Raw genomic sequence first — 23,793 nt, forward strand, 5'->3', positions numbered from 1 at the left:
CAGTTTACTGGATACATGGAAATGCAGTTAGTTTTTGTTTATGGGCTTGTGTCTAATAACCTTACATAAACTCATTACTGTAAAAACTTTACTGAATTTTCTGGACATTCACATAACATAAATTATATAAAGTTTTAGTCTTTTTGATCCTTGAACATTTTTTTCTTGCCTTTTTCTTCACTATATTGGTATCTCCAATATAATTTGAACTAACATATAATTATGTATATCCTGCTTCTGATCCTCACCTAGAGAGGAAAGCTTCCCATAATGATTTGCTGATCTTTGTGTCTTCAAACAATTGATTCTAGTTTTTTAAATTATTTTCTCCATGGCATGTATATTTAATGAATACTTTACTTTTATGTCTTTTCTTCACTTTCAGCTTTTCTGGATTTGTTTGGGCTGGCTTTGATTCCCAGATCTCAGTTTCCTGAGTAGTAAGAATTATTGATGTAAATCACCAGAACCTGGCTCCTCTTTAAACTTTACTCCAACTAAATCATGTAAGTAAGTTTTGTTATACATACATACATTCATTCATACATACATACTTACATATATAGTGTGTGTGTTTGTGTATATGTGTGTGTGTGTGTGCACTTACACACATAGAAGCATGAGCTTGAACTCAAGAATATTCCTTACCTTTTTTTTTGCTGGAGGCTGGCACTCTACCACTTGGGTTACAGTTCCTCTTCTAGCTTTTTAGTGATTAACCAGAGATACAAGTGTATGAACCTTACTGCCCATGCTGACTGAATCTTGAATCTCAGATCTCAGCCTCCTGAGTAGCTAAGATTACAGGTGCAAGTCACCAGTGCCCAGTCTAATTTCGATTTTTATTTATTAATCCATTGGTTTAGAAGTATGTCTTGATGCTTTGAAGAATGCTGTTTAAAAATTTGTGGCCATTTTAAAGTTGTTTTTTAGTGGAAGAAAGTTATTCAGAAAACCTAGTGTACTGTTACTAGAAAGAGAAAGCCTACTATATATTTTTGTCAAAAATGTAAATGCAACTATAACATTAATTGTTTAATTTTGTTGTAGATAAATTACAGCAAAACTTCCATGCTCTCATGAGATCACTTGCATGCAAAAGTGCACCCACAAGTCTGGAAAGATAAATGAATTGTTAACTGTTATTACATGAAAAAAAATAAGAAATATTGGAAGTGGGGGAAAAGGGACAGCTTTTATATCTTGGCTTGGTGTGAATATAGTAAAACAAAAACTATTACTAATGATATGCTTTTTAAATTAAGATTTTACTTAAATGAGACTTGTGAACACAAGAAGTTCTATAATTATAAAATATTACAAAACGATCTCCATATCCAAAGTAGCCTGAATTTCTCATATATGAAGTACTAAATGAGAACTTGCTTAAGTTGCTAAGGTTGTGGGTAAATATTCATACAGAAGCACAAACATGAAAACACTAAGATTGAGTATAACAGGTAAGATATGAAGAAACTAGTGGAGAAGGCTTGTACAGACAATTTCAGAAACAGCATTAGACTATCCTCTTGTTTGAAAAACTGAATGTATGTTATAATTATTTAAAATATGATGAATAGCATGAGTAACCAAAGTTAATCTGAGGGAATGGTTTGAACTCAGCTTCTTATGCTTGCTAGGAAAGTGCTGTACTACATGGGCCATGCCCCCAGCTCTTTTTGCTGTAATTATTTTTCAAATAGGGTCTTCATTTTTGCTCAGCCTTTCCAGGACCACAATGCTCCTCTTTATGCTCCCACACAGATGGGATGACACCAAATTCAGCATTTTGGAGGGAGATGGGTAGCACAAATCTTTTGCTTGGGCTGGGTCGAACTTTGATGCTCCTCATCTCCATCTCCCAAGTAACTAAGATTATAGGCAAGAGTACCATATTGGGCACTACTGTATTTTTAAAAATTAAGGTATATCATATGGACATTAGTGTTTTATACAGAAAGCTCAAAGTTTATAAGAAGTTCAATTTTGTTTAGAGGATATATGCACAAAGCTTGATTCACCATATTTCCTCTACCAAATCTTTAAAATAACACCAAATATAAAATCCCTGATTGTACATATAGATTCAATAACTTTGAATATGTAGATAAATCTGGTATCATGTCTCACTTCCTGCATAAACAAGAACTTTCAAAAACAGTATCATACAAGCTTCATCTTGGAAGTTTGTCAAGAGTTTAAAGTTTGGCTACTGTTTGGGGCTGAAGGTTTTGTGCGTGTTGGGGGGAGGGAGGAAGCTTTGAGCAAAATGGAATTATTTTTATTCTGCATCTAAATAAAGTATAACATTTCTCCAGAAAAGCATGCACATAACAAATATGAGTCAAATTTTCACAAATAGAATTCATCAAGATAACTAGCACCTGGATTTTTTTTTTTTTTTTTTTTTGCCAGTCCTGGGCCTTGGACTCAGGGCCTGAGCATTGTCCCTGGCTTCTTCCCGCTCAAGGCTAGCACTCTGCCACTTGAGCCACAGCGCCGCTTCTGGCCGTTTTCTGTATATGTGGTGCTGGGGAATCAAACCTAGGGCCTCGTGTATCCTAGGCAGGCACTTTTTGCCACTAGGCCATATCCCCAGCCCAGCACCTGGATTTTTTTAAAGGCCACAAAACCACAACTCTCTAAAAACAAAACAGAAAACAAACAACAACAAAAACAATACCAGCAAAGCAGAACCAAACATTATCACCATTCAGAAGTCTGTGTCTCCCTTGGATAATCTTTCAGTCATTATCCTCATAAAGACAACCACTGTCTTGACTTCCTTCACTTATGTATTATGTTGTACAAAGCAGCAATTTGTTCCTTTTCATTGCTATATAGAATTCTAGTACATAAGTAAACCACAATTTATACATTCAATTAATGATGAATATTAGAATAGTTTTTGATTTTTAGCAGTTTGTAAAGAGTGCTGTAACAAACATTTTTGTTTAGGTCAGTGAACCTATATATGAACCAGGTTTCGGTACTGTTAATAGTGAGGCTATCAAGTATTTCTCCTAATTAGCACAAATTTATACTCTTAGCAGTATATATATGAATTAGACATTTTATGTTTTTCTCACTTTAGATATTGTAAAAGGTATGTACCCCATTTTTTTGCTTAAATTTGCATTTCCTTGGTGACTAGCAATGACTGAACAACTTTCCATAGATTGAATAATGACTTGGTTTGTCACATTTATGAAATGAGAATTCCAGGCAGCTGTTTCTCAGTGGTGTGTAGCAGTTCCTTATATATCATGACTTAATATCAAACTTTTTAAATGCCTTTTTGCAGGCTATCAAAGAAAATGTATGCCTTAAAACAATCTCCATTCTCCAGAAGTACAAGCTTGACAAGTAAAAGGGAAAACAGTACACCATTAAATATTAATTAAAGAATTAATATGAACTTGGATTTATAATTTCTGACACTGGGAGAAATCTACTTGGGAAGCTGTCAGAAGTCACAGCACTTTCAAGCTCACTATTTCATGTGAAGTAAAATTTCACTGTCAAACACATTTTACAGTTTATTCAGAGTAATATGTGCATCTGAGAAAAACTACTAAATAATTGGTTGGATTTTCCTTTTAAAGAAGACCAGATGAAAGCCTGGTGTCTGGTTTTAAAAAAAACCTTCACTTAAAAAACAAAACAAAAATAAAGTGGCATTATAGGGTAGTAATCTCAGCAGTTCTGTGAAGCCAAAGAAGGCAAATGGTACATTTCCATTAAGATTTCAACTTTTATAATTCAATAAATTTCTTCCACACAGAATATTTTGGTCTAACATAGGCTAAAGGTGTTTCCAGGATGGTTTAGTTTTTATTTCTTACAATAACAACACTAACTCTTGGGATTTCTTTTTTATACACTATTTGTTTGATTATTTGCTTGTTAAAAAATAACCTATTATCTAAAATATACTTAGAACTCAAAAAATTAAATCCCCCCAAAACAAATCCTTAAAGAAACAACTGCCCCATTAATGGGTGAGATAAACACTTAAAGGGAGATTTCTCTGAAGAGGAACTAAGAATGGCCAATAGACACACAAAGACAAATGCTCAACATCTCTGGCCATAAAAGAAATGCAAATCAAAACAACATTGAGATTCCACCTCACCCCAGTAAGAATGGCCATTATCAAGAAATCTAATAATAATAACAGATGCTGGTGGAGATGTGGCAAAAAGGGAATGCTACTACACCTTTGGAGGGAATGTAAACTTGTTCAACCACTCTGGAAAGCAGCATGGAGGTTCCTTAAAAGAAAACACAGAGCTCCTCTATGACCCAGCAATCCCATTTCTGGGGCTTTATCCCAAAGATCACAAACAAGGCCACACTAAAGCTACCAACACAACTATGTTCACTGCAGCATTGTTTACCATGGCTAAGATATGGAACAACTCCAGATGCCCCTCAGTAGATGAGTAGATCAAGAAAATGTAGTTACATACATACAATGGAATTCTATGCTTCCATCAGAAATAATGTCATTGCCCCTTTATAAGGAAATGAAAAGACTTGGAAAAATCATATTAAGTGAAGTGAAAGGGAATGAATAAGATTACAGACAGCAAAAGTATTTTCCAAAATGTTAGCATTTAAAGCTGTGCAAATATTTGCCTGTACAATAATTTACTCATAAAACAGCATGACATTTACTGTTTCAGGAAAACAGAAATATTTTGCTGATGTTCAAGTAACAAAAGAGTTCAAAGAAATTTCAGGATTTATACAGTCAATTATACAAAAGAGAAAATGAAGATTTTTAATTCATAAAAGTGTCCTTAAATTTCAGCTATGTAATACTGATTTATAAACAAGAATGCAAAGTATTACGTGATGCAATTTTTCCATTGCATGCTTTTCCCCCATACTTTGTGATAATTCAGGTAAGAGGTATTCCATTACCATGAAAAGAAAACTCTTAGAAATGAACTCTTGGTACACAAGTAATAATTACCCTTCTCTGTTTTAAAAAAGTAAAAATTTATATTATATTTTCTTGTTCTTTAACTGAATAAGTCCATGCTTTTACACAGGCTAGATTTTGTGTGTGTGTGTGTGTGTGTGTATGTATGGTTTTTCTTGTACTCACTTGAATATATCACTATCTGTTTTATTTCATTTCATTTATTTAGTTGGCACTCAGTATTCCAGGTGTTCTTAGAAAAAGAAACTACTGAGGTAAGAGAAAAGCATTTTATCTTTCTTTTTACCCAGGAGAGAAAAATCAAGCAAACTACAAACAGTTCAAGTTTTGTTTTGTTTCGTTTGGGGGTGTGGGGGGGAGAGATGCCAGAGTTTCCAATTAGGCCTATTTCAAGTATTTTAGAAAAAAAAAAAGTTACTTTTTTGTTTTTGTTTTTGTTTTTGTTTTTTTTTAGTCATCACATGAGCTAAAGGCAGTAACTATAAATAGTTAACTATACATGTATTTCTATGGTTTTCAAAGGTACTCCATAACCTTTGGAATAGGGTTCAGTACATTAGAGTTAGCAACTTGATCAACAACAAGTTTGGCTGTCCAATAGAAGATATCTGATCTGAATGATACTTTCTAAGACCTGATATGACAAGAAGCAGGCAGTTCTTGAAAGAGTAGGACTGAACAATCTATCTTTTCAAGGTGTGTTTCAGTAAATCATTGATTCATAGGGGACTGTAAGTTCCAAGAATGACAGAAATGTGTAATTTCAGAGTCAAATTGCTGATAGAATCCTCTCACTGGTTCCCTTTTTACAGGTTAAAGTTCACAGTATTTCTAACTCAATAGTAAGGTTTGAAAAGGGGACAGGATGGTGCTGAAGAAGACAAAGAGCTTCGTCTTAATTTTGATCATGAATTAGTCTATTAATTATATAAAAATAAAGTATTCAGAGTAGCAATACCCAAGTCTTCCAAATACAAACTGAGATTACACTAAATGTGGAATTTTGATAAAACATTAGCACTTAAAAATTACAGCGGGCTAGGAATGTGGCTTAGCGGTAGAGTGCTTGCCTTGCATGCATGAAGCCCTGGGTTCGATTCTTCAGCACCACATAAATAGAAAAGGCCAGAATTGGCACTGTGGCACAAGTGGTAGAGTGCTAGCCTTGAGCAAAAAGAAGCCAGGGACAGTGCTCAGGCCCTGAATCCAAGCCCCAGGACTGGCAAAAACCAAACCAACCACCAACCAACCAAACAAACAAACAAAAAAAAACAGCCTCAACAGAATTCATATTGCTGAGTTCATGACTCATTTTCTTCAATAATCATTAAATAGGAACAACAGGACAGGGAGATGCGATTTCCACCTTGTAATTTTGCACTTCGGAATCAGGTATTTTGGGGGGAAAAAAGGTAAAAAATAAAAGAGCCTTATTTCATAGTATCCACCCACATTTCACTAGGACTGATACACAGACTCAGGAAAATGAGAACAGCCACAACCCATCACTAGAAAGCACAAAAGAACAGGAGGGGGGTGGGGAAGAAGAGAAGGAGAGAGAGAGACAGAAAGAGAAACAGAGAGAGGCTATAGCCAGCATTTTTTCCTGTTTAGAGATAAGGGCCAGTTCCTCAAAAGACTAAAGATAGAACTCCTCTATAATCCAGCAATCCTACTCCTAGGCATTTACCCAAATGACCACCAACAAGGCCATACTAAAGCTACCATACAATCATGCTCACTGCAGTATTATTTACCATAGCTAAGATGGACCCAACCCAGAGCCCCCCCCCCAAAAAAAAAGAAAGAAGATGTGGTATATATACACAACAGAGTTCTATGCTTCCATCAGAAAGAATAACATTGCCCCATTCATACGGAAATGGAAAGACTTGGAAAAAAATTGTACTAAGTGAAGTAAGCCAGACCCAAAGATAAGTAGGTTTCATGATTTCCCTTATTTGTAAGAATTAGAATATGTCTATGATATTCATAACAGGGGATCTCAATAACCCAATTGCTTAGTGCATAGGACCACATATAATGAAGCACATCAACATGAACTCCAATATATGGAAACAAGAGGTTCTTATTATATCCTGAATGCAGTTTTTACCCCCTCTTTTCATATGTCTTAATTTTCTGTACCTTGTGTCTTGTATATAAGAGTGTTTGATATGTGGAAGGGAAAGACAATCACAGAAACATCGGAACAAATGATGAACCAATGCAACACTGATATTCACTTGACACTAGGTATGAGCCTTACAACTAGGGGGAGGAGGGGAATAGAGAAGGGATAAGTGGGAGACAATGAGGGATGGGGTAACAATGATTAAAAATGTACTCATTATCTTACTTATGTACGCGTATCCCCTTACTCATCACATTTTCAATTTTTTTTTTAAAAAGGAGAGATAAGGACCAAAATGAACAGAAAGGGAAATACAATGTTGTCTACATAAAGGGATCCCCATAGTTTTGAGTCTATAACCATGTAACTATCATGAGTAAGGTAACTCAGTGGTATTTCATATGTCAAGCCTCAAGTCTAGGTCAGTGGCCTTTTGCCTTCATTTTTGTTTGAAGAGATTTATTTATTCTAAGAAACTTATTTGGAGCACACAAAAAAAGAATTATACCCAGGACAGAAAGAAACTCCATCAGGAAAGGAATAATTTTTTGAATGAGCCAAAGACTTTTTCAACTATAGTCAAATATTTATCAGAAAAATGTTATACTACATTGTAGAGCTGTTTGCCTGCCTTGAAAAACTTAATATGTATGAAGATATAGGTAGTTCACAATTTTTTTAAAAGCTGGTATCATGGAAAAAGTCATGGGTATGAAAAACAGACCTAGGTTTTAGGAAACACTGATAAATATCATTTTGCTTACATGTGAGTTCACTGTCTTATGCCACTTATTTCACTCTCCTCATTATATTTCCATTTAAGATCTGCCTTTAGTTACACAGTGGGCATTTTATTATTGCCTTTCTAGACCTCAGGCAGTATAAATGGCCACAAATTGACATTCATATTCAGAAAATAAAAGGAACCTGTTTGAAATGTTTCTCTTCCTAATGTATGACAGTATATTCTGTGCTGATTGTTAGTTTTATAATGCTTAGGTTGTTTAACAAAATAAAATAATTTCTTTCAATTTACATCAGCAAAGTAACAATAGATGAATAACTTCTGATTATTCCTGCATCAGGAAACACATTCAGACCAAAGTCCACCTTAATTTGTCATGCAGTGAACACATAATATACATATGTATCATTGCAGACATTTTGCATACTTTAGGAAGGATAAAAACTAAGAGAAAACATAAACCCTGTATAATAAGACATGAATAATGTTAAGTGGAATAGAGCATTATGTCCTCATTCTCCCAGCCATTAGTTCTTTTATAAACAGTGTGCTTAAATAATGGATTGTCTATAAGACAAACAGTCTCTTGTTTCCTACTGGGCAGACAATTCAGTCTGCAATTTGGTTTCAGAGGCCGCCCAAAGCAGTTATATAAAACTATTCCTTATAACTTACTGACCATTTCATAAAGACTAGTAAATCAGTACTGACTTACACATGCCTAGACAAAAACTGGAATGATCAAGTCAAGCTTTAATATAAAAGGACAACATCTTGTTTCTATGCTTATAGCTAAATCAGGCTAACTTGTTCCAAGGAGTTATAAAGAGCCATGACAGACCCCTTTGATAGTGTCTATCTTTACTATTTATCTCACTAGAATAGTGTGTCTTCTCTCATTGCCACAATGGTCTCCAGAAAAATGGAAAGGGCAACAACCATTTTTAGAGATTAAATGAAATGTATGAAGACAGATGTTCACTGTCTGTTGTTACTTTCAAGATCTCCACTTAAGTTATCCTCTAGGACATAATAGAGGATCTTGCAAATGTAGAAACGCTGAGCTGAGACCCTGGATAAGGAAGCAATTGATCCTAATGGTGGAATATTTTTAAAATGTTAATACATTTTTAAATATAGAGAGATCTTTTGCTTCCTAGTAAAAGAGATACAGTACAAAAATGAACATATGCATATAGAAAAAGTTTTATCAAATTTTACAGAAATTTTTAAGTTTTAAAGTCATTAAAAGAAATTAAAATCAATTTAGTCTTAACTTTATTTGCAGATACTCAGAATATTTCATAGCTCTATAATTTATATAAAAGCAACACACAAACCACAATTATTTTCCTTAACTGAAAGTCATATACCTCTCATTAAAAAAACAAACAAACTTTGAGCTTTATGCAAGACCATATATCAATTTAAAGTCTGTGATATTCATTCCTCAATATTTCTTTTCAATAGGATTTCTATCTAAATTTATTATGCATTTATCTGGTCTCTTTAGGCAAGAATCCATCATTCCAGAGGCTGTCAAATGATAAAACATAATTAAATGTAATTGTTACTATGTAAAAACTAAGAATTCAGAAATATAGGTTTCTATTTGGGCCAACTACTAAACCTCTTAAACCTTAATAAACTCAGAATGGAGAAAATGGACTCTTGATAATCTCTAAAAGTCTATAGATTCAATGTTCAATGAATTAATAGTTCAAAGCTCTACACTGTCATCTATTGGCAGAGGATATTAGAAGCCTATCTTGGGCAAAAAATAAAAATCAACAAATAACATTTTCACTTGAATGCTCTAACTTGTATATGGATCCAACCTGTTGAACTTCCCGAATGAAGCAATTTATTACATACTACAGAGACTAAAAAAAATCATTAAAATTTTGTTGAAGGTAAGTATATTTTGTCTCCCTCAGAGAGAAACAGGGTCTGCCCATTTCTATGAATCTTTCATATTTCATTAAAAAATTTGAGGCAGGCCTAGAATTTAAAAACCCTCCTTTTATTAAAGGAACAATGAATTTTGCAGCACCGGTGTTTTACTACACTCATCCTTTTACTCTCAGATGGCTATTGTTGGATTTTGTACTGGAATGCTAACAGGCTTCACACAGTATTTCTGTGTATACAAGTAATGAAAACCAACCTATTTAAAGAAAAACAAACTAACACAGAATCACAGAGGCAAATCGTTATTGCATATGTGTGCTTGAAAAATGCATTTCCTTAAAACATACAGGAACATTTAATTTCTAGGAACTCTTACCTGGGTTATGCATTCTGTGAAGTTTCTGGGTGTTACTATCATGTTCCTTCCAGCATGCCAGTCAGAAACTAAAAACACTTTGTATACTGTACTCGCCTGTGCTTGTTCTTGTGCTCTCTCCCTTTTTGCTCTCACTCTGTGCCTCAGACAGTTTGGAATGCAGAAAAGCCAGAGCCAATGCCAGTCAAACTCAATCCATCCCCCTCCATTCTTTGGCTAGAGAGCACTGAACAATAGCCACCCTTCCTTACTCACTCACCACTGTTTCTCTCTTTCAATAGTGCTGGATATAGACAGCATACTTCTGGAGAAGTATTGTGATTTACCAAGCTAGGTCATTCTTTCTGTCTCAAGGGGTGGGAGGATCAATAGGCACTTCTGTGTGTTTTAACAAGTGCTTTATTTCCTATTAAAGTAATCAGTTTCCAAATCTGTCCTGTTTTAAGGATAGATAACTAAGTCAAGTTTCAGATTGTATTATTTTGAATGTTACTGTTTGTTACTGTGATGAATTACCATAGAAACTTTTTAATGTACAAAAAGAGTGAATCTTATAGCTGATACAGGCATAGAAGTCCGATCTTATAAACTACTTTATATTTCAGATCAATCTATCAATGAAAATATCTTACTTTAGGAATTAAACAGAAAAGGAGCAAATATTTTATTTCCCTAAAGCCTTCTGTTCAGGTCTCAAGCTAGAATTTCATTTTAAAATACAGAATAATGATAAAGAATAATAACCATAAATTAATTTCTACTAGCAGGATGAAATTACAGATAATACCACTGTTCTTGGTAATCATTCTAGCTTGTTTTAAAATAAAATATTTCCAGCTGGAAAGCATTTATGTAAAGGATGTCATCCTCATTATTGATATGATGACCTAACATACAGCTGCTCCTTGCTGATGTTAGTAGCTAGCATGTCAGCTTTGATCAATTTAAAACTTCATAGCTGGACTCACAGTGGATTATATCTGCCACTTGAGGCAGCTGAACAGAACAGATATGAGAAGAACACAGTATCAATCTGTTCCTTACCACTTAGCAAATGATGGAATCAGATATATATATATATATTATCCACTTATCTGTCTATACTTTAGACATATGTATTGTATGTATTATATGTGATACATAACTAATGCATTCAATATACATATATTAATAAGTATACACAAGTACATAGGGGTACATGTGTAAGAATATACATGTACATATCTGTTTCTTTTTCTAAGCTGTATGATTTAAATTAAGTTTCTTATTTAATCTATCATAATTTTTCTAATAATGTGGCCTCATTTTCCTTACAAAATATACTGCTCTAATTCTGTATTCCCCTCCACATTTACTTTCAGTTTCCCATCTCCATTTTAGATGAACTTCTTTAATCTCTACTGCTAATCAAATACTAATCATAGGGAAATAAGGCTGAAAATGAATGCTATCTAGAAATATACAAACTGAGAATCTGTTAAGTCTACAGATTCCTACAATGTCTTGTACAAAGTAAAACAACAGCTATACTGTCTTCTTATCAAAGATGATACACCATTAACTAGGTCTTATCACTTACTTTCAAGTGACACAGATACACTTAAATTATTATTAGTTCCCAAATAATTCTAAGAAGTAATGGTTACCATAATTTTATCAAAGAGTTAGAATTAAGAATGGTAAGTTTAAGTTACAGGGCAAGAGATTTCTCTCAGTGCAAAAGGAAGTCAGAGTCTGTGAGATACAAAAGTAGCTGTCTGAAGGGTATGCTGCTACAAGAAACAATGAGCCCCTAATTCTTCTCACACATGATACTGTTCTATTGATAAAAGAGTAACATCAGTCTTTTCCCAAATGCCAAAAAAGTTCATATGTATAATCTTCTCATGTATGAATTTTCTTCTTAAATATTAAGACTTTTTTTTTTTTTTTTGGCCAGTCCTGGGCCAAAGTGCTCAGGGCCTGAGCACTGTCCCTGGCTTCTTCCCGCTCAAGGCTAGCACTCTGCCACTTGAGCCACAGCGCCGCTTCTGGCCGTTTTCTGTATATGTGGTGCTGGGGAATCGAACCTAGGGCCTCGTGTATCCGAGGCAGGCACTCTTGCCACTAGGCTATATCCCCAGCCCCAAATATTAAGACTTTTATTAGCCACTTTGTATAACCACTTTGTATAAGAGGAGGGATTTCATTGTGACATTCCCATACATGCATACATTATCCCAAACCCTCTTCCTCCATTACTCTCCTTCATCTTCCCTCCTACTTCTTTTATTTTTTATTTTTGTCAGTCCTGGGCCTTGGACTCAGGGCCTGAGCACTGTCCCTGGCTTATTCCCGCTCAAGGCTAGCACTCTGCCACCTGAGCCACAGCGCCACTTCTGGCCACTTTCTATATATGTGGTGCTGGGGAATCGAACCCAGGGCTTCATGTATACTAGGCAAGCACTCTTGCCACTAGGCCATATTCCCAGCCCTCCCTCCTACTTCTTACAAACAATTTCAGCAGGTTTCTTTTTTATATTTCCATGTATGCATATATTTATTCTCTTTTGGCTCTCCTGCTTCTTATTGGTAACTGCTTTCCAACACAGCCTGTTTTACTTTCCTGTATTAAATATTTTTAAAACAACAACAAATTGACATGTTGAATTGAAATCCCTTTGTAGAACTATTTTTAAGATTAAAAATGAATTTATTGGTAGTGAGACTAAAGAGCCATTTCCTGCCCAGAAATTTCTACATGATTAATGTCATTTCTTACTTATAGAACTAAGAACCATCTTGAAATCCCAATGTTGTATGCTTTTGCTAAGGCTACCATAACTAAGTGCTGTCACATATTGAATGGCTTAAGCAACAGAAATTTATTCTCCTACAGTTCTGAAGCCTTGAGGTATGCGATGAAGACATCACCCGGAAGTGTTTGTTTCTTTGGAGGCCACTCTCTTTGGCTCAGACACATCTATCTTCTCTGACATTTGCCCATGGTTTTCTGTTGTATAACTCTGTCCTAATCTCATCTTCTTTTAAGTTAGGGTGTTAGGGCTCACCCAGATGAAATTATTTTAACTTAGTCACTTCTTTAAAGACCTTTATCTCCAACTATAGCCACATTCCTAGGTTAAAAATTCAACCTAGGAATTTGGTGAGAATAAAACTCAGGCCCTAACAATGTTGAACCTATCTGAACTGTAAGGGTTTAAAACAAAAAGAAGAAAAAAAAATCAGAATAACTTCCTTAAATTCAAAGAGCATGCATCTTCAAGGTCCAGTGTGTTGTCTTTCCCAGTTACTGTGACCACTTTCTTATGTAACTGTATCTCCAAGCCACTGACATCTATCATCTTGTGCTATCCTTTCAACCAGGCTAAATCTCTAAAATGCCTTTCATTATCTTGGTATAATGCCGAAAAGCTTCTAGAAGCTACTTGATGCAGATACTTGCTTGAGTAACTGGAGGAAAATACATACCTGTCCCAACAACTTGCAAAGTAAAGGTGAAGCTTTTGGGGATTGTGTTGCTCTCGGGGTCAGCAGGCAGTGTGTTAAGTCTTATCATTAAAATCCTGAGCTGCTAAGAACATGGCAAGGTTCAAAGCACAGTCTGTGAATTCGTGTGTGTGTGTGGGGGGGGGCTACAATGCTGAACATTTTTATTTGGAGACTTTCAAAAAAGAAAACAATCATAGTGCATTCATGTTGCCTGACAGGCAGGGGACTGAAAGAAAAATTAAATAATGAGAAGGCCAAGGGCACCAAGGGCAGGAATCTTAAGTCTAGACCTCCAGAGCAAGCACTTTGATAAAGAAAACAAAGGCTGCAGAGGAAAACAATAAGGTTATTAATATATATGTAAACATATATATATACATACACACACACATACACACACACACACACACACACACACACACACACACACACACACATTGCCAGTCCTTGGGGCTTGGGCCTCAGGGCCTGAGCACTGTTCCTGGCTTCTTTTTGCTCAAGTCTAGCCCTCTATCTCTTGAGCTACAGTGCCACTTCCAGCCTTTTCTGTTTATGTGGTGCTGAGAAATTGAACCCAGACGCCACATTCCTAGCCCTAAGATAAATATATAAAATTTTAATTCTAGAATCCATTAGTGTTTATCAACATAAGAGAAACCTTTGATAGAAAATTCAGGTCAAACAAACAGTACAAGAAATGTATCCAATGCCCAACGTATGATACTGTAACCTCTCTGTACATCAGTTTGATAATAAAAATTTGAGAAAAAAAAAAAGAAAATTCAGGTCAATGATTAAATTTTCAGATATTTGAAGTGAAGTTATGACAATATTGTACTATGTGGTACAAAAATCTACTTCTACTACCTACTACCTGATGTTCTAACACCTAAAGAAATCACTGTTGAGTAATTTTTACAACACAGTGCTATTCTATTATTTAACACTCTTACCTTCTTCCAAAACAAAACTGCAAAGAACCAACAGCCCCCTCATCAAGTGGGCTAAAGACTTACAAAGAAACTTCTCTGATGAGGAAATGAGAATGGCCAATAGACATATGAAAAAATGCTCTACATCACTGGCCATAAAGGAAATGCAAATCAAAACAACATTGAGATTCCATCTCACCCCAGCAAGAATGTCATATATCAAGAAAACTAATAATAACAATTGTTGGAGGGGATGTGGCCAAAAGGGAACCCTACTTCATTGTTGGTGGGAATGTAAACTGGTTCAGCCACTCTGGCAAGCAGTATGGAGATTCCTCAGAAGGCTCAATATAGAACTCCCCTATGACCCAGCAGCCCCACTGTTGGGTATCTATCCAAAAGACCACAAACAAAATCACAGTAATGCCACCAGCACAACAATGTTCATCGCAGCACAATTTGTCATAGCGAGAAGCTGGAACCAACCCAGATGCCCCTCCATAGATGAATGGATCAGGAAAATGTGGTACATTTACACAATGGAATTTTATGCCTCTATCAGAAAGAATGACATTGTTCCATTTGTAAGGAAATGGAAGGACTTGGAAAAAGTTATACTAAGTGAAGTGAGCCAGACCCAAAGAAACATGGACTCTATGGCCTCCCTTATTGGGAATAATTAGTACAGGTTTAGGCAAGCCATAGCAGAGCATCACAAGGCCCAATAGCTATACCCTTAGGAACACATAAGATGATGCTAAGTGAAATGAACTCCATGATATGGAAACAAGTGATATATCACAGTTATAACTACTTTCAACGTCCTATGTGAATGTGTAGTTTCTATTATTGATGATGTTTTGTATCACCTTCCTATGTTTGTACCTACACTATCTCTGTAATCTTATCTGAGTATATTGGAAACCGTGTTTACTGGTATTGGAAGTAGGAAATTCAAAGGGAATACCAAATTCGAGAGACACGGGGTAAAAAAAGAGAAATAACTACAAAAGCAATACTTGCAAAACTGTTTGGTGTAAGTGAACTGAACAACTGGGCGGGGGGGAGGGAAGGGGGGGAGGGAGGGGGGCATGAGGGACAAGGCAACAAACAGTACAAGAAATGTATCCAACGCCCAACGTATGATACTGTAACCTCTCTGTACGTCAGTTTGAAAATAAAAATTTGAGAAAAAAAAAAATAAATAAAAGGAACAGCAAAAAAAAAAAAAAAAAAAAAAAAAAAGAAAATGGTATGCCACAATTTATTAATTTCTATAATGAATCTACTTAATCAGTATTACTATTTTTCTTTTCTTTCTTTCTCTCTCTCTTTTTGGGCAGTCCTGGGGCTTGAACTCAGGTTCTAGGCACTGTCTCGGAGCTTCTTTTGCTCTATCACTTGAGCCACAGCTCTACTTTTGGCCTTTTCTGTTTATGTCTCCTTTCCCCAATACAATGTGTGATGCATCATGGAGGTGGGGTAGTGACCGGGATATTGTATTAGTTCCCCCTAATCTCTACAGTTTAGGAAAATACATGAGTAGGAGCTTAACGTTTGATATAAGGATGGGCGGAGGAAGATAAATTTCTTAGTGAAACAAAACATTAAGGAATTCATGTCTGGAGTACATAGATTCAAGTAGCTAATTGGAAGTAAGAGGATTAAATACCAAGGAAAGATAGATACTTCTTTATTTACCCTGTAAGGGCTTGCTTGTAATAGGTAAAATCTTGACAGTAGAAGTTGCTTTGGGGGGAAATTTTTACCTTTGCTGTTTATGAACCCACAGCCATATGCTATGTTGTCTTGGGACAGAAAAAAATGCATCTTCTAAGGGAAAGATTAAAGAGATCAATGGAATTTTTATCTTTTTCTACAGCTATAGAGAGTTCTCCAAAAAATTGTGGAACTATGAGTAAATGCTTTACTATTTAGCCATTAAGTAAAGCAAGAAAGTGGCTAAGTCCAAGTCAATGAAGAACATCCCTCACTTAATAGAAACAGCCACATAAAAGTTGGATGGGAAGTACTGGTGTTTGAAGAAGATTTTGAGCTTGCTAGGAAGGTGCTCCATTGCAGAGCTACACCTTCGACCCTTTTTGCTTTGGTTATTTAGATAGGGTATAGATTCTGCTCCTGCTTCCTGCCTTTGCACATGCACAGCATTTTCCATCGAGAGAGTCCTATGAACTTTTCTATCCAGTGATCCTCCTATTCTCAGCCTCCTAAGTAGGCAGGACTACAGGTACCACTGACATGTGGCTGCATGGAGATTTGATTACAAATTTAGAGTACTCAACTTAGTATCATATTCATTTGGGATAGGCGAAAGCCACTTAAACCATTTTATTTCTGCAAGTAAGCACTATACTAAAATTATTAGGCTTCACATTTCTTCCTCATACAGGGAGTTGAATAGGGTTGTCTTGACTAATCCATTTTATACAGTCCTATCTCAATACTGCATTTAATAGATGCAGTAACTGTATTTTCTAAGTAAAAATAAAAAAGCAGGGCTCCAGACAGGGCTGCAACTCAATGGCAGTGTGTATGCTATATACTTTGTATATAAAAGGCCTATGTTCTATCCCCATTACTGATTAAAAAAAGAAAGTAAGGTCAAATATCAACAATGATCAAATGAGTAAGTAATTAAGCACTACATGAATGGTTGAACTAGAGGATTTTAGTCTTTTCGAGTTTTGAGATTTCATTATTTTCTAATTCAAACAAAAATAATATCAATTCCAAAGTGTTGGTCACCAGGTTATCAAACTTTTATTGTATTCTTATCCTTAGAACTTACCACAATTATAAAGCAGTTTTCATGTATTAGATGTCTATTGCTACCCACCTTGTAAGCTTAAAGATGTGAAGGACTATATACACCTCTGTTCTTTATTGCTGTGTCTGCAATGCTAAGTACAATCTGCTATATAATATGTGATTAAAATTATTTGTTGAATAAATAGCTGATTTGAAAATAAATAGAAGTTTTAGAGACTATATCTATGTATAATTCCAAATTTAGTATCAATAAATATTGATTTCATTATTAAAAGGCCAAAGGTATTTTTTCTAGTTACAAATCACTGAAATAGTACATATTTGTGAATTATGAAGGACATATAGCACATTTTCTCAATACTTTATAAAACAATTATTATGGAAGTGTTTTAGTTTTATGGCAGTACTGGGACTTGAACTCAGGTTCTCATGCTCTTATTCAACTGTTTCACTCATATTTGATGCTCTACTACTTGAGGCATGCCTGATGCTCTACTACTTGAGTCATGTCTCTGGATCTGGCTATTTGCTGGCTAAATGAAGATAAGAATTTCCTAGATTCATCTTCCTGAGCTGGCTTTGAACTATAATCTTCATATCTCAGACTTTTGAGTATTAAGATTATAGGTATGAGCCACTGAGCTAATATGCAATTCTTACTTTGGTACAGGCATACTATTCCATGTGCTAGCCACTAAGAAACTAACCACAAATGCATGATTTCTGAAAAATCAAACAGCATAAAAATTAAGCTTCCTGTATATGATTACTTGCAAACAACTTTACTTAATTAAATAAATGGAAAAACAAACAGTCCTATAACACTTATCTTCTCTTCCAAATAGAAACAATCTCAGTAAGATGCAAGCTAAGGTGCACATCAGGCTCTGAAGACTTTTCTACTATGTATATACCTCACCACTTCAAAACAGCAGATGATAAACACTTCTTCTCTTAACCACAGACAGTTCTTATAATGTCACCCCACAAACCAGATTGGAATTCTGATACTGTGGTCTTCCCACTGCATTCTTTTAAAGTTTCATATTTGAAAAAGAAAACATTGTTCATGTTGGAATGACAAGTGCCAAAGTCACCCACTTATTCTTAAACACCACTAAAATGTTAATTTCTTTTAGGTTTATTGCATGGGACATAACACAGAGACACATACACAGTTCTACTATGATAAAGAAGTATTGTAAAGACCAGAATAAGTCAAATGGGGTGGCACAGACTTTTGAACCAAGCACTGAAGAGACTGGAGTTTGAGGATTCTGAGTTTAAGATTAACATGAGCTACATACACAGCCACATCCAGAGCAACCTGGGGTAGATAGTGAGACCCAGCCTCAAAAAAAAAAATAAAAAATAAAACAACGACAATAACAAAAAAAACCCTCCAGAATAACTATTAAATGATATGGTTAGCTATGTACTTACACATATTTAGAAAGAGCATTTGCCAAACTTGTGACAACTATGATAGTCATGGGTTTTTAAAATTTGGTTGAGAATCTGAGTTTCCCTTACTCTTCCAGGTAAGATATCTGAGCAGACTGAGTTTCCTTACATGGACTGGCAGTTGGCTGAGAGGAAGCATTATAGGCAGAAAACCTAATCAGAGATCAGGCTTAAATTTTTTAAACTCAGGCTCTCCTGAGAATAAAGCCGTATTCAAAGAAAGATAAGCAAAATCTAAGTCATCTAAGTGAAGAAATACTGAGAAAACCTTTTCTCATTTCATCATGAGTAAGAATATAGTATAGTAATAAAAGCAACACTTTTATTTCTATTTCTCATTCTTAAATGGCAAAGTCAACTCAAAGCATTTGGAGATAGTCTTGAGTAATAGCTAATACTATTTCTGAATATTCTCATTCAGCATAGGTCATATTTGTATTTCCTCATTTAAAAAGGAAATATACATTACTTCACAGTAAGGTCTTTAAGACTCATTTTAATTTTTTAAGACTTCTTGATTTTTTTCTCTTAAGCAATCTGGGGTCAAAAATGAAGCATTCATTATACCTTTATCATACAATATAGTTAACACATCACTTTCAGTAGAAATAGTCATTAGGCATCTGTTCTTGCCTTAGATTTAAAAAATATTTACAACTTAAGCTTTGCTTCTACCAACTCTAGTTAGAATGAGTATAGATTATAGGCTAAAGTCAGTCTTTGATATTCCATTGACATAAAAATATATTTGTACTATACAATTCAAAACAGTAATGTAGGTAATCTACTAATTTATTCAATTTCATTATTTTCCTATGACTAACTGAAACAAACCAAATTTCATAGAAAAAATGTCATGTGGCATTTAAAAACTAAAAGAAAAAAGAAATGCTAAAGGAATTCTGTAGGAAACTGAGTTCTAAAAGAAACAAATGCTAGTATTTTGCTCATTTTACTGTTGAAAAAAATAGAGACCCACAGAAATCATATGAGTAACTTGCTGCAGGTCACCAAGTATTGCTGCTAAAATTAATATTCTATTGGTTTGTAGTGCTTTCCCTTAAGTCCTATGGTACTAAAAACTAAACGACTTCTCCACATTTATCTATTTAAGTGCATTCTAGGGGATAGTTTTCCTCTTCAGGGCTTCCTGTAATTTTCAAATTTTTATAAAGGAGCTTGCATATAGCTATAGATTTGGATTATCAGCAGCTGTGGCTCTTTTCTTCAGTATGTGATAATCCAGAAGCAACAAAATATTGTTAGAACAATATACCGACTTTTCAAAAGGACATTCCATATTCATGTTTTCTTGTTGGGACACCGTCCCTTAGTGACACTTTAACAATTACAATTCTGTTTACTCTTTAATAGAAAATCCATTCCCAAAGGAAAATTTAAATTATCAAGTAGGGGAAATCAATCTGTAGTACTTTAGCCCATTACTTCTAAACCATAAAGAATGTGATAGTAACAAAATAAGATCCCTTATTCAATTATTCTCTAGGCTCTTGGGGAGAAATTCTCCTCCCTTTTATACACATCATGCTGCATTTCCATTTTAAATGTGACATCTCTAAATATATTGCTCTACTTTTTTTGAGGATTATTTTTAGATATGTAATGATATGAGATTTTGGTTTTTTTCTAAAGCTGTGATAAATGAGTGATCTTCTAGTTTGTTAAAGCCAAGTGTAAAATATTGTGGATGTGATCATTTTTTAGTTTTAGTGGATATTTATAAAAATAGATTTAGAAAATGCCTATATATAAGAAAAGTTACTTTCTGTAAGCAAAAACTTCTTCCTAAATTTCTCTACATAAAAAACTATTGTTGCAAAGAAGTCCTAGCCATTACTTCTAGAAAGGGCAAAACAATGAATGATATAAAATAAACACACATCCTTTCTTTGATTTGTAGCATTTCTGGGTCTTTGTTAAGGAAGTTCCATCCTGTGCCAAGGAGCCCAAGTGTTTCTCCTACTCCTTCCTTTAGTGTTTTCAGGGTATCTGTTTTAATTTCAAGGTCTTTGATCCATTTGGAATTGATTTTGGTGCAGGGTGATATATAAGGATCTAGTTTTAGTTTGTTGCAGTTTTGCCAGCACCATTTGTTAAAGAGGCTGCCTTTCCTCCATACTATTTTTTTTTAGCTCCTTTATCAAAGATTAAGTAGGCGTAGTTCTGTGGGTTCATTTCTGGGTCTTCAATTCTGTTCCACTGGTCTTCAGGCCTGTTCCGGTGCCAATACCAAGCTGTTTTTATTGCTATAGCTTTATAATACAACTTGAAGTTGGGTATTGTAATTCCTCCAGCACTGTTCTTTCTGCTTAGGATTGTTTTTGCTATTCTAGGTCTTTTATTGTTCCATATGAATTTCTGGATTGCTTCCTCTATTTCATTAAAAAATGGTGTTGGGATATTAATGGGTATTGCATTGAATTTGTCGATAGCCTTTGGCAATATTGCCATTTTGATTATATTAATCCTCCCAGTCCAGGAGAATGGGAGGTTTTCCCATTTCCTTAGTTCTGCCCGAAAGAATGACAATGCCTCATTCATAAGGACATGGAAGGACTTGGAAAAAATACTATACTATACTAATACTATACTAAGTGAAGTGAGACAGACCCAAAGAAACATGGAGTCTATGGTCTCCCTCATAGGGAATAATTAGCACAGGTTTAGGCAAGTCACAGCAGAGGATCACTAGAGCACAATAGCTATACCCTTATGAACACGTAAGATGATGCTAAGTGAAATGAACTACATGTTAAGGAAATGATTGTTATATCACTGTTGTAACTACTTTCAATGTGCTATGTGTAACCGTAGCTTCTATTATTAATGATCTTCTTGTATCCCCTTCCTGTGGTGTACCTGCTCTATCTCTGTATCTTATCTGAGTACATTGGAAACCATGTATACTGGTATTAGAACTAGGAAACTGAAAGGGAATACCAAAATCGAGAGACACAGGGTAAAAAAGACAAACAACTACAAAAGCAATACTTGCAAAACTCTTGGGTGTAAATGAACTGAACAACTCACAGGGGGTGGGGAAGGGAAAGGGGGAGAGGAGGGGAGGGGGGAATGAGGGAGGAGGTAACAAACAGTACAAGAAATGTATCCAATGCCTAACGTATGAAACTGTAACCTCTCTGTACATCAGTTTGACAATAAAATTTTAAAAAATAAATAAAATAAACACAAATATGGGACAAGGAATCTAATTCTAAGGTATTACTAGTACGTGAAGAGCACAATGAATAAGATGATGGATCCTAGGGCCCAAATCCTAGGTTTCCCTGTCAGCTGTGGTATTTATCTTTTGTGAAATCTTGGATAAGCATTATGTCAGTTTCATTAAGTATTAACAAACGAGGGTAACAGTAGTATAACCTTAAAGTTACATAAGTAAATATTTGCAAAGTGCTTAGAACAGTACTTGACCCAAACAACTAAACAAACTTTTGTTGAGTAAGAAAAATGAAAGTAATATTCGAGGAGTGGAGCTATCAGTGAAAAAGGAAAATCAGAACAATTTAATTTCTTATCACTGAGCTGTTTGCTATACTTGTTAAGGTTTTTTTGCATTCACTAGCACTGACAGACTGTTGTCATTTTTGATTTTCTGACATCTTTTTCCTTTTCTTTCATTTACAGAAATGTTTATTTTTCTATTTTTGTTGGTTGTGGGACTTGAACTCAGGGCTGGGGCTCTGTGCCTGAGCTTTTATGCTCATGGCTAGCCCTCTATCACTTTGAGCCACAGCTCCACTTCTGGCTTATAGGTGTTTAACTGGAGATAACCTTTCCAATCCTCAGATCTTAGTCTCCTGAACAGCTAGGATTACAGGTGTGTGCCACCAGCACCCAGATGTTTATTTCTTTTAACAGAGAACACTTTTAATATACTAACTACAGTAAAGGCCACCATGTGAAAAGAATCTGTTAACTTTCCCCCAAAGTATTCTCCTATGAGAGTAATAAATAATGACATTGTAAATCACCCAAGAAAATGCAAAGATGCAATCTTCGGTGAAATAATTTTCAGTTACGTAGTTATAGTAGTACTTTGCAGAATCTTCAATATATATTCCAAGTGAGAAATTAAAACAAAATAATTCATCACTTATGTCCTCCTAGTATTATGGTCTAATTAATAATTATTACTCTAATCTTGTACACTTATCCAACCAACACTTATAAGGAAAAACCTACACAGAGCTTATTAGTCATCTGTTAATGATCCAGTAATAACATGGCACTGTAATAAGCTAATCCACCACCTTTAGTATTTTACAGTATTTATTGCCTCCCACTCAAAATGGCTGATTGTATAATTTAGTCAGCAATATAGACAACCACAAATGTTGAATATATAATATATGTGCTAACCCTAACCTACATATCGCTAAATCTAAGTATAAGTTTTCCTGTTTTGATAGTGAGATGCATATGTGAAGCAGTGAAGAAAGGATGCTAAATTTTAATCAAATTAATTTTTGTTATATACTGATTTCTGATTTCATTTCTATTTCCTCCACATTTTTAATAAAAAGTCTTATTATCAACAAAGACAGGACATCTTGAACATTTGTTAAAATCTATTAAGCTATATAAAATATTCTGAAGAAAGTCTTAAAATTGCAGTACCTTACTTAAAAAGTGAATGGAGGTTTTAAATTATTTATAGATTGGCTGTATGGAACTCAAGATAATTTTCTTTCAAAAAAACAAGTAAAACCTGAAAGGGAGAGAAACTACCATTTAAAGAATAGCACACCCGTGGTTCATACCAGTAATCCTAACTACTTGGAAGGCTGAAATTTGAAGATCACAGTTCCCAGCCAGCCTGAGCAGGAAAGTCTATGAGATGTTTATCTACAATTAATCACACACAGACACACAGACAGAGACACACACACTGACACACAGAGACACAGAGACAGACAGACAGACAGACAGACACACACACACACACACACACACACA

The 23,793-nt window shown here is 35.0% G+C and overlaps 1 protein-coding gene across 5 annotated transcripts in view; it reads right to left on the reverse strand.

The window, feature by feature from the left end:
- Positions 1-23,793, reverse strand: part of Rasal2 (RAS protein activator like 2) — a 271,624-nt gene that overhangs the window by 105,103 nt on the left and 142,728 nt on the right. Inside the window, exon 1 of one of the 5 annotated variants that reach the window (XM_048357803.1) lies at positions 10,118-10,592. The exons of the other annotated variants lie outside the window; for them this stretch is intronic. Coding sequence (XP_048213760.1) covers positions 10,118-10,130 — 13 coding nt within the window. The 5' untranslated portion in view covers positions 10,131-10,592. Of the gene's footprint in view, positions 1-10,117; positions 10,593-23,793 lie in introns of those variants that run through there. 5 annotated transcript variants of the gene reach the window in all.

Source organism: Perognathus longimembris, chromosome 11 (assembly GCF_023159225.1).
Source record: "Perognathus longimembris pacificus isolate PPM17 chromosome 11, ASM2315922v1, whole genome shotgun sequence".
Classification (NCBI taxonomy): domain Eukaryota; kingdom Metazoa; phylum Chordata; class Mammalia; order Rodentia; family Heteromyidae; genus Perognathus; species Perognathus longimembris.